Here is a 14,275-nt window from a genome sequence, read left to right on the forward strand (position 1 = left end):
GGGCGCAGCTGCTCTACTCGCCGAAGCCCATCGAGTGGATCCCATCAATGTGTCTTTTAAAAAGAAACTCCCGCATATATTAAGTCCAGCTTCAAATTTTACATGAAAAATGTCCAACTGCACATGACATGTCATGTGTGCTGCACTCAACATTGATTCGTCTCCGAGATGCACAGCAGCATGTTGATGAGAATATTTAATAAAAGTAATGGAAATATGTGCCTTCGTCGACAATAAAATGGGTTCTGCTGAAATGAAAAACCGCCACAACAGCTTATGACAAAATATCCCTTTTCCTCGTAGAGCGGGCTTGTTACTCTGCACAACGGTCATTTCTGCGCCTTCTGCAGTCTCTCACTTCCACAAAAGCGATTTCATTCTGTACAGAAACTGGTGTCGGATATCGGGACAGAGATCCACACTTTACACCCGGCAGGGCTGTCAAATGCCAACGGTTTTCGTTGCGCAGTGATGCCTGTTGAGTTATGTCTCGACTGGGATGCAGTTTGTTTCACTGGTGCGTGTATCGATGAGTGTAAGTAGTGTATCTAGCAGTGTAAGTCACCGCGGTGAATAAAGTGTGTGGGCTCATAGTAACACTACATAGAGTTCATTGGAAGTGCTTTGGAGAAAAGTGTCTGATAAATAAATAAATGTAAATCTGGTGCATTAATCTGTATATCACCATGGAAACAGTGTAAATGGTGTAAATAAAGCCTTCATCTGGTGAATTATTAAACCCCAGACAGTGACCTTGTGCTTTGCAGAGGGAGACAGGCAGTGATCTTGGGAACTTTATTTCCTCACATATAAGCATCCATGAGTTATGGAAGCATCTCATAAAAATGTGGGGGAAAAAGTGCAAAAAGCAACAGGGGCGGGGAAATGTTTACTGAAAACACAGGGAGCGAGAAAATACAAGTTAAAAATCAAAGTTTTCAACAGGGTATCAATTTCTCCCATCACAAATAACGGCAATTGAAGCTCCTCACGCAGGAAACTCCCCCAACGCGCTGATTTCACGGAACGAATTGACCCCGTTATGTGAGGGATCGGTGTAATTCTTTCCAGTTCTGGACAAAAGAAGCTTCCTTTCAAGTTTTTTCTTTTAAACTTTAGCTACATTTCCTCTTGATGTATTTCGTGGTACAGTGGTCCCAAAGTACCACAATCACACTTACACATGTATTTCTGCACAATTATTTACACGAAATTGTTGTATGAAATCACATCCAATGGCGCCCTCTGCTGGAACGGCGGTGCGCTGCAGTTTCCCTCACTTCATACAAACCCAGCAAAAGTGAGGGCCACGTGACAGGTGGACTCATGACCGGGTCCTGTCACCGTGTCCAGGGCGGTTCCAACTGTCCGTACCAGCAGAACTGGAGTCCTGCACGAACGGGAGCGATCAAATGGAGCGAGGTGAAGAGGAACGCGACCGTGCGGTCCGACCGCAGAGGGGGCAGAACAAGCCACCGGCTTGTTTCACGGCTCCTTTCATGCTGACCTTTCAACTGAGAAGTCCTGGTCCAACAGGGATAGTGGGAGACACACTATGGAAGGCGGAGTCTGGTGTGCTGTGCACCTTTGCCCCGGGGACCTACACCCCTCCCAGGGGAGATGCGTCCCCAGCCGGGGGTCCATCATCGCAGTCCTGGACTAGGATCTGCAGCAAGTGGGGGAAGGAGGTGGGACTCTCACCGTGGACCCAAGGCGGCTCCTCTTCGAGGACCTCGTCTTTCACGGGACTCCTGTAAGTGGGGTTGCTCACATTCAGATAGTGCTCGGACCCGGGCTCGATGTAGGCCTGCGGCGCGTAGACGTCTGGGACGCGGCACAAACGCTCCGGCACCGGAATGACCAGCAGGGGGAAGCTGTGGTCACTTTCAGAGGGACAGACCGGCTCGAGGAACGGGTACGAGGCCTTATCAGTGTCTCTCATAACCTGGCAGAGAGAGGAATGACAACTGAAACCGAAAGTGTAAAGCTGTGCTCATCACTCAGGTGGGGGTGGGGGAACACGTGCAATGTGTGTGAGGTGTGTGTGAGGCGTGCGCATGTAAGCGGAGTGTGACGTGGGCTCTTTATCTGTTCCACACACAGAGCGCATCATGCAGATAAGGCAGCAGGCAGGAAGCGTCGCGGCGAAGGCACCGGAACTGACGGCTGCGCTTTATTATCTCTGCTATTACTTTATTATCTGTCCACTGGAAGTCCAACGATAATCAGCAACAACGACGCCTTTGTTTTACCCAAAAAAGTGGACGAAATCTGCAAAAACTGCTATTTCTGAAGCACAGAGGGGGAGGGGGGGTAGTGAACTCAATGGGAGGTACAGGAGTGTTTTCATTCATTCTTCCAGATTTTCTCACTGCAGACACACACTGGGTCATTGGGTCAGGCAGGGGTCAGCAGGGTGACATCCCCCAGTGGACGTCCAGCTGTTCCTGTGTTGTTGCCTTTTTATTCATTCCGTTGTTTGTGTGTTAGGATCCGGTAGCAGATTTAGTCCCAAATTCACTTTACCTTCCCGTGCATCTTGGGTGTCCACATGGACAGGCTGCTTTGGGCTGGATCAGGGACAGCAGGACAGAGGACCTGGACCATCCTGGTGGAGACACACAGCAGGTGGGAACAGCAGTATTGGGGGGGGGGGGGGGGGGGGGGGGCACACAAGCTTTGACCCGGCGGTGATGCTCACCCCTCCCGGTGCCTCAGGAGGACCACCAGCATGAGCACAGTGACGATGGGCACGATGACACAGGAGAAAACGGTCACTAGCGTCGCACGGTCCTGCTCTGTAGGACACACACACACACACACACACACACACACACACGGAGTCATGTAACACACCTCCACGTCTCCAAAAGTGCAATCGCAACACGGAGGCACGGGTGTCGGAAACGCTTGGGGGGAAGGTTTGCCGGGGGAGGGTGTGAGCTCATGTGAGGCGGAGCTTCACGGCCAGAGGGGGCGGGACTAACGGCAGCCTCACCTACGTCCACGGTGACCAGCTGGCTGCTGCTGTTCCCAGCATCTGTGCTGGCCACCAGGTAGAAGGTGTAAAGTCCCTGAAGAGCACCGAGGGAGTGCTGTCGCTTGTCTGCCGGCATGACCACCCCTGTGAGACACACAGCACTCATACACACACACCACACGCACAGCGGCGCTCGAACCCTGAATGCTAGCCGTTCATTGGCTACGGACCCGGCTAATTAATGCCTCAAAGCGAAGACGCGGAATTTCTATAAAATGCGGCCAAAGCATCACATGCAGACGCGCGCAGGCTGCGCGAACCGCCCGCGAGGGCTGGGGGGGTGGTGCTCACAGGCGTCCCCTCCACGGGGACCCCGGCAGTGCAGGGTGTAGTTGCGGATGAAGCCACGTCGCTGCTCCACGGGCATCGGCTCCCAGCGCAGGACCACACTCGCGCTCCCCAGCTCCGTCACCCACAGCCTGGGGCCAGCAGAGGGCGCTGTGGAGCACAGTGTCAGAAGGCTGCAGGGACACGCAGGGAGACGCACGCGCCACACACGCACCTCCCCATATCTGCGCACCGCCGCTAGAGCTTCAGTCTAATCCGTTTTTAAATGCCAGTTACTTATATTTAAAATGAGAAAGAGTAAAAAGACAAGCTGTAAACACCGTGGAGCTGAGTTGAATTAAGGTGGTCACATGTGCCTTTGGGTGCTCTTTACTGCCATCTATCAGCTGGGAGGGTAAACACAGGTCATGTTCACTCTGCTACAGAGAGATTTTAGGAACATTTTAGAAAGTAGCTCTAGTAAATTGAAAAGAAACGAGAGAAACTTTGTAAAGATCGGTAAGTAACCAGCTCCGCGTAACAGACGCAGCGTTGCTGTAGTTGTGTGTTGTTGCAGAAGTTACTCCATGCCGAGGTGCCAAGCCAAGAAAGGTGAAAGAGGGTAGAGCCACTCACCTCCCTGTCGGGAGTAGGTCTCAGTGGCAAGCTCCGCCCCAGGCTCCACCCCTTGCTCTGCCCCAGGCTCCGCCCCATACAGCACCCTCACTGATACCAGGAAGCGAACCTCTGGGTAGATTCCCTCTGACACACAAAGAAAGTTTTGCCCTTATAATTTCTGAGAACCATGTCAGACTCCATCATCTAAGGCCCAGTAGGAACCCCCCAAGGGGGGGGGTAACCGGTGCGCTACAGGGGCTCTGGTTTCCTGCAGTCCTTAAACCTACCGGCGATAACGGCGCCTCGGGCGTCTCCGCCCACCATCTGCCAGGACGGCCCGTGGGGTGCGGCTCCGGTGACGGGCGTCCACTCCACCACGTAGCCCACGGCTGCGCGGTTCCTGGGTGCCGTCCATCGCACCTGCAGCGTCGTGTCATTCAGCGGCGACACGCCGAGGGTCTCGGGGGGGGGGGCCCACTGCCAGCACATCAGTAAAGAAACAGTCCAATCAGAGTGCACTTCCTGTCCCGAGGTGTCCGGCTGGAAGCTGCCCTGCCGCGAGTTACCTGCGTCTGCTGGTCCGGGGAGCGCGATGCTGCCGGTGGGGGAGGGACCGGAAACGGTGCTCGCGGTCAAGGTGCAAGAGCAGCGCTGCAGCGAGAGGACCAGGCGGCAGGACGTGTTGGAGGGGAGCAGAGTCCCACAGTCCCACGAGTGCGTCACCCCCGGACCGCCCTCACACCAGCAGGAGGCATTGTACCCCAAAATGTGTCCGTTCGCCTGCAGGGGGGTCAGCGGCTGCAAAGGGAAGTGAAATGTAGGAGGCTGCCCCCTAGTGCCTAGGAGGACTATAAACATTAATGCTTTATTTGTAACGCTCACCTTCCACAGTAAGACCACGGTTCTCCGTCCCTCCGGGCCTCTCGGCTCCACCCACCACCAGAGCTGTGGGGCCACAGAAGGGGCTGCGGGGGGGGGGGGCACGGTACCAAGTCAGGCCTCATTCCATGGGTCGGCGAGTAATCGGGGAGTAAAATGGATCCTCGTTCAAAGTGAAGCTCTCGAACCCACTGTGCCTCCACCCCTGACCTCCGACCCCTGCCCCGCCTCACCGGCCTCGTCGGTGCGAGCCAGCTGGGTGTGGCTCCAGTCGCTCCAGTGCTGCGAGCGATAGTAGCGGTAGCGGATGGCCACGCTGTACTCGGTGAAGGGTGCGAAGAGACAAAGGCGACATGGCGCAGGCCCAGAGGAGTGGGCGGAGTCTGCGGTGTACCTCACGCATGGGAGGTCCGTCTCCTCGATCTGTGGGTGGAGCTAAAGGGACAGATGAATCAGTGCTCAACTCAATGTCTAGAGGGTCTTGCTCCCCCCCCCCGCTGTCCCCACAGCAGAACCCTGTTCTCGAGCTCTCTCAGGTGAGCTGGGCCACTGACCTGCCGTTCCGACTGGTATCGGAGCTGGTAGAGCAGGTGGCCCTCAGCGATCTCCCGGGGTGACAGCGCGAAGCCTGTGGGAATGGACCACTGCAGCTCCAGGCAGCGTGAGCGGCCTTGCGCCGGGGACAGCCGGTGGAGCACGAGGGGGTACAGCTTCACTGGGTGGGAGAGGCCAGAGCGGCAGGGACGGGTCACCGCACATCCCCCCACAATGAGCGTGTGCGAGAGCAGCTGGGGTTCGAGAGCAGCGCGTACCTGCTTGAAGGCCATGGAAGCAGCGGCGGGGGGAGCAGGCCTCCCAGGTGGCCCCGCCCACCGCCACGCTCACGCAGTAGTTGGCCGACGCCGTGAGGATGGGCACGGAGCAGCTGTTGCCCTGCGTGGTGCACGTCCTCGACTGGAACACGGAGCAGTTCAGCTGCAACATCCTGCGCGGGGCAATTGGGGGGGCAAGTGACTCCCAGGGGCAACTGGGGGCACCGCAGAGAGGCGCTTCTCATTCTTCGACCTCCCAGAATACCTGCTTTCATCAGCAGACGAAAGCATCTCTGATCTTATCTCACACAACATCCTGTCACCCGGAAAGCACCCCCCCCACACACACGCACACACACACCTGCCACCTGAGGTCACAGGGCACCTCAACAAGTTACGCCTAAACGCCTTCACCAGGAAGTGCACATGAGAGTGGAGCAGCACCGAGGACACTTAAGAGCCACGCAGAGAGCGTCGCCGTCGGCAACCAGGTGCTCGCTGCAGCTCTTAGAAACGGAAAGGTGACGCAACTGCGAGTCGACGGGACGTACACACACGCACAAAGTACACACTCATACACACACTCTGACCTGCGACCTGTGACGCACTGACCCGTGATCTTCAAGCGAGTTGCACCGCTTTGCAGCAGAGATGGAACAGAGGGGCAGTTCCGATGTGTGTATTTTCTCATTTGTCCTCGCTTTGTTCCTGCATGTATGTATGTTGTATGTTACTATAATCCAGTGCAGCTTCCATATGGGGATCAGCAGAGCGCTCACTCAGCCCGCAGAATCGGCCCAGCGTCACGCCCTCACGGCATCGGTCCGGAACATTGCAGGCACGACGTTAACACGCAATAACGCTCTTTTTGGAGAGAAAAACTACCCGTGAGCTGAACACCGAGGGCCACGAGGTGCCACGGACCCCCCAGCGAGATCCCACCGGACGCAGGTCGCTCCGAGCGCCGCTTCAGCTCCTTCGGCACCCCAGGCCCAAACGAACCCGGAGCCGCGCGAACGAAGCTGCGCTCTCTCGTAAAGGCCGTCGAACCCGGGCGCCAGCCAGCGCAGCATCCAGCATCACCCAGAGGAAGAGAGCGTAATGAGCTCCATCATCTGCATATCTCCAGTCATCAGTGAACAGCTTGTTTGTGAGGCTTGGGGGTGGTTAACCCCCCTCACGCCACCCAGAGTGTTTATCAGTGAATCAGTGCACAACAGCACGGAACACGTGGCACGCTGAGCAGGCGCGGCCCGGACGAAGGCTCCGGGCACGAGAGGCAGCAGCGCTCGTCTTACTCGTCCACGTGCAGGACGTAGGAGGTGTTGGGGGGGGCACGGTCCACTCCTTCCCACCAGCAGGTGGCGTTGCTGTTCTCCAGGAACACGCAGTCGAGCAGGGTCGGGGCAGGGATGGACAGAGGCAGGGCTGCCGGTACAGGACAGGACAGGACAGGACAGGACAGGACAGGACAGAGGGTCTTTACAGAGCACTATATGTGCCCCCCAGAGGTGAGAGCACACTAGCGCAGGAACAACATTAGCTACAGAGACTTCACTTCAGTGGGCACCCATGACCCCACACCTCCACCCCAGGTACACCAGACATCCACCTTCTGCCCCGGTTCCAACGCCCCGCCTCACCTGCTGCCGCACAAACCCCCAAAACCAGGGACAGGTGTGTGACACACCTGCGGGACATCAGCATCACGGCTCAGGGCCTCCAGCTTCCAGGGTCCCACCTGACGGGAGATTCGGGCTCTTCGTACAACACAACTGCACACATACGCATACAAACGTATACATGCAGTATATACACGTACGAATACATTTACTCATTTATATGACACTTCTTCTCCAAAGCAACTTATAACTTCAAGGTCCCTACAATTATTTATCCGTTTATACAGCTGGGTGATTTAATGGAGTAATTTAGGGTAAGTACCTTGCTTAAGGGTACTACAGCTGGAGGTGGAGATCGCACCCGCAGCCTTCGGGTCCAAAGGCAGCAGCTGTGAACACAAATACCTACAGACACTTATATTTAAACGTACACATTTATACCCAGACATTTACAAACACAAACATGCTGTACTCTGCATGGGACTCATTACAGAGTTACTGTAATTATGATTATTAGTAAACAAATGCAGAGATTTTACCGGCGCGATCAGAGTTTGCAGTAACTTGGTCCAGGTTGCCCTGAACTACTCTAAGAATGGTGTGAACTGCACAAAAAGTGACACTTGAGAGTGCGGGGGGGGGGGGGGGGAACCCTAGAGCTGCGAGGCAGCCGAGTGTTTTTATTCATGTATGACGATAAACATGGTAAAGTGCGCGCGCCCTCGGTGGGCTCATTTCTGCAGTATTTTGGACGGAACCGGGCACCATCTGCTCACCTGGATCTCAGTTCAGCCAGGAGTCCCCGGTGGATCAGGAGTCACCTATCGATCAGGAGTCATCAGTCAGTCAGCAGTCGGGTGGCGCCCCTGAGCGCGAGACCGTGGACCACTAAGGGTTGCTGGAGGCAAACGCCGTGTCATTTGTTCCAAACTGCAACTTTTGTTTCACCATCAAAAGTTTTCCACCCACGTGATGTGGGATCGAAGCAGTGAACGCAAACGCGGGTCTCATAATAATAATAATAATAATAATAATAACCTGCAGACGCACCACCTCACGTGACTTCCATTTCCCACGCGAACGCAGGCAACTCTTATTCAAGCTGCACGTCTATAACTCGTTTCGCACCAGACAGTAAAAATTACTCTGTTGTACCGCTGTAATCCGCTGTTACCTCGCAGCGACGTCCCGCGAACCGCCGTCAAGTCGCCTCGGAAAGAGCCTCTCTGAGCTCCGACACGCGCGCACACGTGGGCGCGGGAACGCGCACGGGGGGACTATGTGCCGCTGTGTCTCCCACCGGTTACCTGCCGCGGCTTCCGTGTATGGAGTGAATTACAGACCGTGTGTGTGTGTGTGTGTGTGAGAGACAGAGAGAGAGAGAAGATGATTGCGGATGATGAACTCACGCACCCATGGTGCTGCGCGTGCACTTTCTTCCCGCGCCCTCACAGTCTCACACACATTTCAGCGTATATCAGTAAACACACACACTGACTGAACTGTGAGACTCGACTCCAGGAAAATGAAGACCGGATGCGCGCTCCCGTGGGGCGGGCTGCATAAAGGGGGTTCAGCTCAATTAAGAGCGCCAATTACGCGCGTTAATACGGGTACCGTGATTACAGCAGCGCGCGCCAGGGCCCCGTGTTACCATGGAGCACTCGGCAAGATTAATGTCCGCACGCGAGCGCTGTGTGTGTGTTGGAATGTACGCGGTCACACACGTGTCAGACGTGTAAAGATGGAAAACACCGCCGTTGTTCATATTACAGCAGTTCAGTAACACTGTAGCAGCGGTCAGCTCCGTGCACGTGTACGTGTGCGTGTACGTGTGCAGGTGCGTGAAGAAACGCTCAGTGAGAAAGGAGCCCCAGTGATTCACAGATTCTTTATTCACACTCTGGAGTCCCATCAATGCAGGACAGCAAACACTTACACTGTAACGCCGAGGAAAAGTGACGATAAGAAGGACCGGAAATAAAGGTGCCGCAAAGGACCTTCTCGTGCTCGCTGTCCGCGCGCCCCCCGCGTCCTCGTGCCGCTGAGGAGCAGGAGCCGCGAGCTGTAAACACTGTGCGAGTGAGGTGAAATGAGGTAAAATGAGGCGAAGTGAGGCAACTCCCACATGCCTGCAGGGAAAACACGACTCGAGTTCGTCCCAGGGAGGAAACAACGTAAAAAAGAAACGATAAAGTGGAAAAGTTTGCGAGAGGATTTGTGCTGAAAGGTCGAAATGAACGTTTCGCTTCGGAACTGATACGTGTAGCGACGCGTTCGACTCGGTCCGGTCGCGGTGGAAATAACTGACGGGACTGATGCGCAGGTTCGAATGACAGGCCGGAGTGCAAGTCCCTGTAGAGCGCGGTGCAAAGTACAGTAAAGTGAGTAAAATTCATGATGGAACAGACCGAGATCAGAGGAGCGTCGGCTTTGCACGTTTGCTTTTTCAAACCAAAGCAGCTGCTTCCTCTTCGCCAGCCAACCCGCCCCCCAACCCACTCCCGCTCCCCCCCGGACGCCGTCTCCTCGCTCGACTACTGCGGCCTGCACTTTCGCGGCAGCGGGGCGCTGAGCTCCTCGACTCGGGGGGAGGCGACGGCGCGCAGGGCGGCCCGGCTGATGCGGTAGGGGTCGCGGTCCTCGCAGAGCGCCATCGTCACCTTGGGTTGGGCGAGGACTCGCACCCGCTCGCTGGGCGCAGCGCGACGCGCCGACGTCGGGACCGACCACAACACGGGCCGATCGGCCTGGTACTCTGGGTGCAGCGACTTGGGGGCTGGAGGGGTACGAGGCAGAGCAGGGAACATGGGGCCAAAGGCACAGAGGCAATTAGACGGGGGCCGTGAGAACATATTTACACCCAGAACCATTTAGTGACCACAGCTGCTCGATCATGAACCAATGTGGACCCTTAAGCGCAAGTGTTTCTACGAAATTGGACAATTTCTATTTCTCATTACGCTTCATTTTCGTCTCTAAGCGCAGCCGAGAGCGATTGACGTTCGAGACGAGGGGGCGGCGCACGAGGACAACTCACCGGCCAGGATACTGATGTGGGACGAGACCCTGGCCGGCTGCGGCCCCCCCGCGGGCAGCGCGTGCGCGTTCTGGGGTGGCAGGGTGGCCAGTTTCTTGGGCTGGGACAGCTGGCAGATGTGGGGGGTCGGCACGGCCGTCAGCACAGCCTTCCTCACCTGCGGGGGGCGCCAGAGGGCAGGAAACGCTCATTCCAGGGTCTAGTTCACACAGTGAAATACAAACTGTGTCGGTGAGCAGATTTGACAGAAGCTTCCAGAAGAACAGCTGCGAGACCCAGGATGAGAGGGAGTCAACGCTCACCGTGGCCAGCAGGGGGCGGTCCGGGTGCCAGCCTTCAGCGGGTACGCGGGGCATCGCCAAGTGGCGCACCCGCTCCGAGGGGGACGCTCGCAGGGCCGCGGCGCTCACCCGCCACACCGGAGACGGCCTGTGGACACGAGACGGCTGCGGTCACATGGGGGTCACTGGAGGGAACCTGTCCTTTCACCGCAAGCGTGTCCAAACCGCAGCGTGTCGTATGATGTGGGAGGGGTCTGGGACGGGAGGGGCACGACGAGGGGGTCCATCACCTGATTCCCTGGAAACTGGGGTGGAGCCGCTTCCCCTGGGCGAGCTGGGACAGGCGAGGTGTCATCGCTGGACACAAGGGACATTAATAACCATGAGATGCACGTTCAGGGACCGCAGTGAGCAAATCAGAGTGCGTTTAACCAGAGCAGTGGTGTGGGACAGTGCACCCAGGAAGGGGTGTGTAGATGGAGGGTGGAGGAGAACAGAAGAGGATGGAGAGGAATGCAGGAAGATGGAATGCAAAGACGTGGATGGAGGAGAAGGAGCTCATGGAAAGTTGCAGCGGTCTGAGCTCGATCTGAGGCTCTCTTTACCGAAAGCGGTTGTCGTTCCCCTCTTCCTCGGCGGCAGCTCGTCCAGCCAGTAGACCGATCTGCTCCCCGGCAAACACAATGGCCATCGAGAGCGTGAGCAGCGTTCTCCAAGCGACGACAGGGGTGACAGCGCTGACAGCAGTGGCAGCGACAGTGCCAGCGAGGGCCTCCCTACCTGTCAGGATGTTTCAGCAGGTTGGGCTTGGGTTTCGCCAGCCGCTCGATCCGGGAAGTCATGGCGAAGCCGAGCGTCCCTGCAGAAGGTCAAAAATAGTTCGTTCAAACGTTCGGATGAAAAAAGGGATTTGATTCCGCAGCCTCATCGGTGATCACTCATAACTTCTCATTAGTATGCGGGACACGGAATATTAATACGGTCACGGAGACACGCCGTCACCCACCCGTAGACCCTCGTCTCTGCCGGTCCGAAACCGAATTGACAAGAGACGAGTGTCACCTGTCCTTGTCCACGACATCCATCGCAGCCCTATTTCACATTTCCTCGCGAGGTCTTCCGCACGTAGCAAACATCGAAAGATTCATAAAGTGTAAAAAGCGACTGCCCCTGGTGCGCTTTGCATCGGGAGGGACGTCTTTGTGTCCTAATTAAATTTCCCTTAACTTACCTGACTTAGCAGCAGCGCACAGGCCACGCCTCCTGAAGCTGACAACAAAACCGGTTGCTTAGCAACGGGGGACACTGGCAAGGAGACCACAGATCCACAACACCTGATCTTCCCATTGTAATCCTGCCTTACCTGGCAGCAGATCCTTTCTTGTGCGTTTAGCATTTATGAAACGAAAGCGGTCGTGGGAGGTCACAGAAATCAAGTGGGACTTGGAAGTGTGATTTGAACAACGCTCAAAGAGGAGACCTGGAACCGATGGAGAAACCCCCACCCCGTTGATCGCCTCGCCTCGGCCGCCTGGATTCGCATTCCTGTTCAATCTAGCAGTTTAAATGAAAAGAGCCATCTGGTCGAGTTTTCTGTCCTCCTATTGGATGGATTGGCGGAAGGGGGCGGGGCTGAAGCTGCTGCGTATATTAGTGGGTGTGCCCCAGAGCTCATTAGCATATACGTTATATTAGACACATATGTGTCCATGTGCAGGTTGACGCCACATGGAACCCTGGGATCTTAACTGATGGCACTGAAGGGAGTGTTTGGGGGGAGGCAACCTTCTACACCAGGATTCATCTCACCTCATCTGGGGATGTCTGCTAAATACCATGATTTCACATCGCTGCCTTCATTTGGGGCTTCAGCTTTAGGTAGCCATCTTATTTGACCATCTTTTTCTTCACAGCTCTGGATTGGAGGGTCGTGTGTCTGTCTGTGTGTGTCTGTCTGTGTGTGTGTGTGTCCAGGCCGCAGAGACTCGCTGTGCCCCTCGGGTGTGCTGTCCCTTTGCTCTGGCCCACCTGAGAGCCTGTGGTCCTGCATGTGGGGTCCCACTCAGTCCTTCCGCCGGGCCCATTACAGCAGTGGGGCAGCCAGCTGGGGGGGGGGCAGACAGGGGTTCGAGACCTGGACTTACGATCAGACAGGCTCTCCTTGAGCGAGGCCCTTTGCCAGACACTTCCACGTAGTGCAGACTGCTGCACGGTGATGTTCGCAGCTCGATGCCACCGGTGCCATCGCCTTCACTCTGTGACAGGAAGTTCGCCGCGAGGTGTGGGGTTCCGGTCCACCGAGCTGGTTCTGCGGGCCGGGGGATGCGTCTTTCACCCTGGGTGCGTGTGCTGCTCGCTCTGCAATGGCTTGCTGATGCCTGGTGATCGTTCCTCCCCGGGGGCCGCAGGGGCCGTGCTGTCAGGCAGAGCAGCCGATCTCAGAATCGCCAATCGGCGATGGAGACCCTCGGTACTGGTGAGTGAGTCTGTCTGTTCTCTCCTCATCATCTTCAGTCAGCAGTGCTCTCCATTTGACCACTCCCCTTCATCCCTCAGGGTCCTAGGTGGGCGGAGAGAGGCAGAGATGGGCGGAGCCCACGTAGGGGTGCAGAGGCCAGATGGAAGCGGGTGCGAGAGCAAGGTGGAGCGGTGCTACTCCAGGACCCCTCGGCCGGATCCGGCTGGACCGACTCGTTGGCCTCAGTCTCTGCGTCATCTGAGTCTGGTTCCAGAATAAGCGCTGCAAGGACACGAGGGTCCTGAGAGGGTGGGACGGCTCCCAGGGGGGCCGCAGATCCAGGTCAGGGAGGGGACAGTTTGATAGCATACAGAATGTGAGGTCCTCCTGCACGTGTGTGTGTGTGTGTGTGTGTGTGTGAGAGAGTGATATGTCTTTACGTATGTTCCTTCTCCATCTCTCCCCACTCTCAGGTCCTGCATGGCGCTGCCCGACCCATGACAGTCTTCGGCCTCGAACTCCCGGATTCTGAAACCCAGATCCGTGTTGATGAATCACCATGGCAACCGCTGGGTGGGCAACTAGAGCTCCCAGGGGATCCGAACACATTCGCGCTTTTCCAAGAGGAGGTTTGTACGCAGAGCAGAACCTTCTGGCTCCTTCCAGTCTTTATACAGCATATCCATTCAACATGGAGTAAAGACAGTGTAAACAAAAGTAAATTACATGGGGAAAAAAAAGTGAAAAATTAATATTGCACGACAGCTCAGTGGACAGAGCTTCCACCCTGCACTTGGAGGTGCTGGGTCTGAATCCCACCTCCTAGCGCATTGCCTTTGATCAAGGGACTTACCCTAAACCAGTACAGTGGAAATTACCCTGGTGTATAAATGAGAAAATCAGTGTCAGTAGCTCAGTGCACAAAACTCACAGCGAAAGTCACTTCAGAGGAAACTAAATAACGATAACAATGATATCGAGTTTGAAGTTCCTCGAACTCGTGTTCCGCTGAAACGGCCCAAACTGCGAGATCGCCAGAGTGACGCTATCTCACCAATAATCTGCAGCGTGAAGAATCTACCATCAGCGTGAAGAGGAAACTTCCGGAATCATCACATCCTATTTGTTTGAATGCTGTCGCTGGTTTCACTCGCAGCTTCTTTGTTATTGCACTGTGTCTGTGGTCTGCGGTGTCTCTCGTCTCTACTGGACACGGTCAATGTCCAGCGGGACTCCTTGGTCACTCAATGGGAACCAG

At 55.9% G+C, this 14,275-nt stretch overlaps 2 protein-coding genes and 1 long non-coding RNA gene across 3 annotated transcripts; all 3 read right to left on the reverse strand.

Annotated features, from left to right (window-relative positions):
• Positions 1-791: 791 nt before the first annotated feature.
• On the reverse strand, positions 792-7,593 carry LOC108921565 (interleukin-6 receptor subunit beta-like). The gene is made up of 15 exons (XM_029248990.1): positions 7,561-7,593; positions 7,260-7,357; positions 6,915-7,044; positions 5,617-5,789; positions 5,359-5,519; positions 5,038-5,239; positions 4,808-4,890; positions 4,502-4,723; positions 4,213-4,402; positions 3,944-4,069; positions 3,278-3,478; positions 2,999-3,202; positions 2,702-2,798; positions 2,527-2,608; positions 792-1,945 (listed from the first exon to the last, which is right to left on the reverse strand). Exons 2-15 carry the CDS (start codon positions 7,321-7,323, stop codon positions 1,601-1,603), a joined length of 2,280 nt encoding a protein of 759 aa, XP_029104823.1. The 5' UTR covers positions 7,324-7,357; positions 7,561-7,593; the 3' UTR covers positions 792-1,600.
• LOC108921593 (uncharacterized) lies at positions 7,594-8,739 on the reverse strand. Its single transcript, XR_001965062.1, has 3 exons — positions 8,277-8,739; positions 8,015-8,136; positions 7,594-7,627 (listed from the first exon to the last, which is right to left on the reverse strand). It is a non-coding gene; the product is annotated as an uncharacterized LOC108921593 (long non-coding RNA).
• A 975-nt stretch (positions 8,740-9,714) lies between these two features.
• spmap2 (sperm microtubule associated protein 2) lies at positions 9,715-11,401 on the reverse strand. Its single transcript, XM_018730896.2, has 6 exons — positions 11,340-11,401; positions 11,165-11,226; positions 10,850-10,916; positions 10,581-10,707; positions 10,279-10,435; positions 9,715-10,017 (listed from the first exon to the last, which is right to left on the reverse strand). The coding sequence occupies exons 1-6, from the start codon at positions 11,399-11,401 to the stop codon at positions 9,776-9,778; spliced, it is 717 nt and encodes a 238-aa protein (XP_018586412.1). The 3' UTR covers positions 9,715-9,775.
• Between the last annotated feature and the right edge of the window lie 2,874 nt (positions 11,402-14,275).

Source organism: Scleropages formosus, chromosome 25, assembly GCF_900964775.1.
Source record: "Scleropages formosus chromosome 25, fSclFor1.1, whole genome shotgun sequence".
Lineage (NCBI taxonomy): Eukaryota > Metazoa > Chordata > Actinopteri > Osteoglossiformes > Osteoglossidae > Scleropages > Scleropages formosus.

Bases quoted from the DNA above. Each gene is read 5' to 3' on its own strand.
- LOC108921565 (XM_029248990.1), bottom strand. From the start codon at position 7,323: ATGCTGATGTCCCGCAGGTGTGTCACACACCTGTCCCTGGTTTTGGGG. The intron at 3,203-3,277 runs GCATGTGATGCT...CCGGGTCCGTAG, and splicing joins CGCGCAGCCTGCGCGCGTCT to CCAATGAACGGCTAGCATTC. The intron at 1,946-2,526 runs GTAAAGTGAATT...TCTCTCTGCCAG, and splicing joins CACCCAAGATGCACGGGAAG to GTTATGAGAGACACTGATAA.
- spmap2 (XM_018730896.2), bottom strand. From the start codon at position 11,401: ATGACTTCCCGGATCGAGCGGCTGGCGAAACCCAAGCCCAACCTGCTG. The intron at 11,227-11,339 runs GTAGGGAGGCCC...TTTGCCGGGGAG, and splicing joins CTGCTGAAACATCCTGACAG to CAGATCGGTCTACTGGCTGG. The intron at 10,917-11,164 runs GTAAAGAGAGCC...CCTTGTGTCCAG, and splicing joins GGGAACGACAACCGCTTTCG to CGATGACACCTCGCCTGTCC.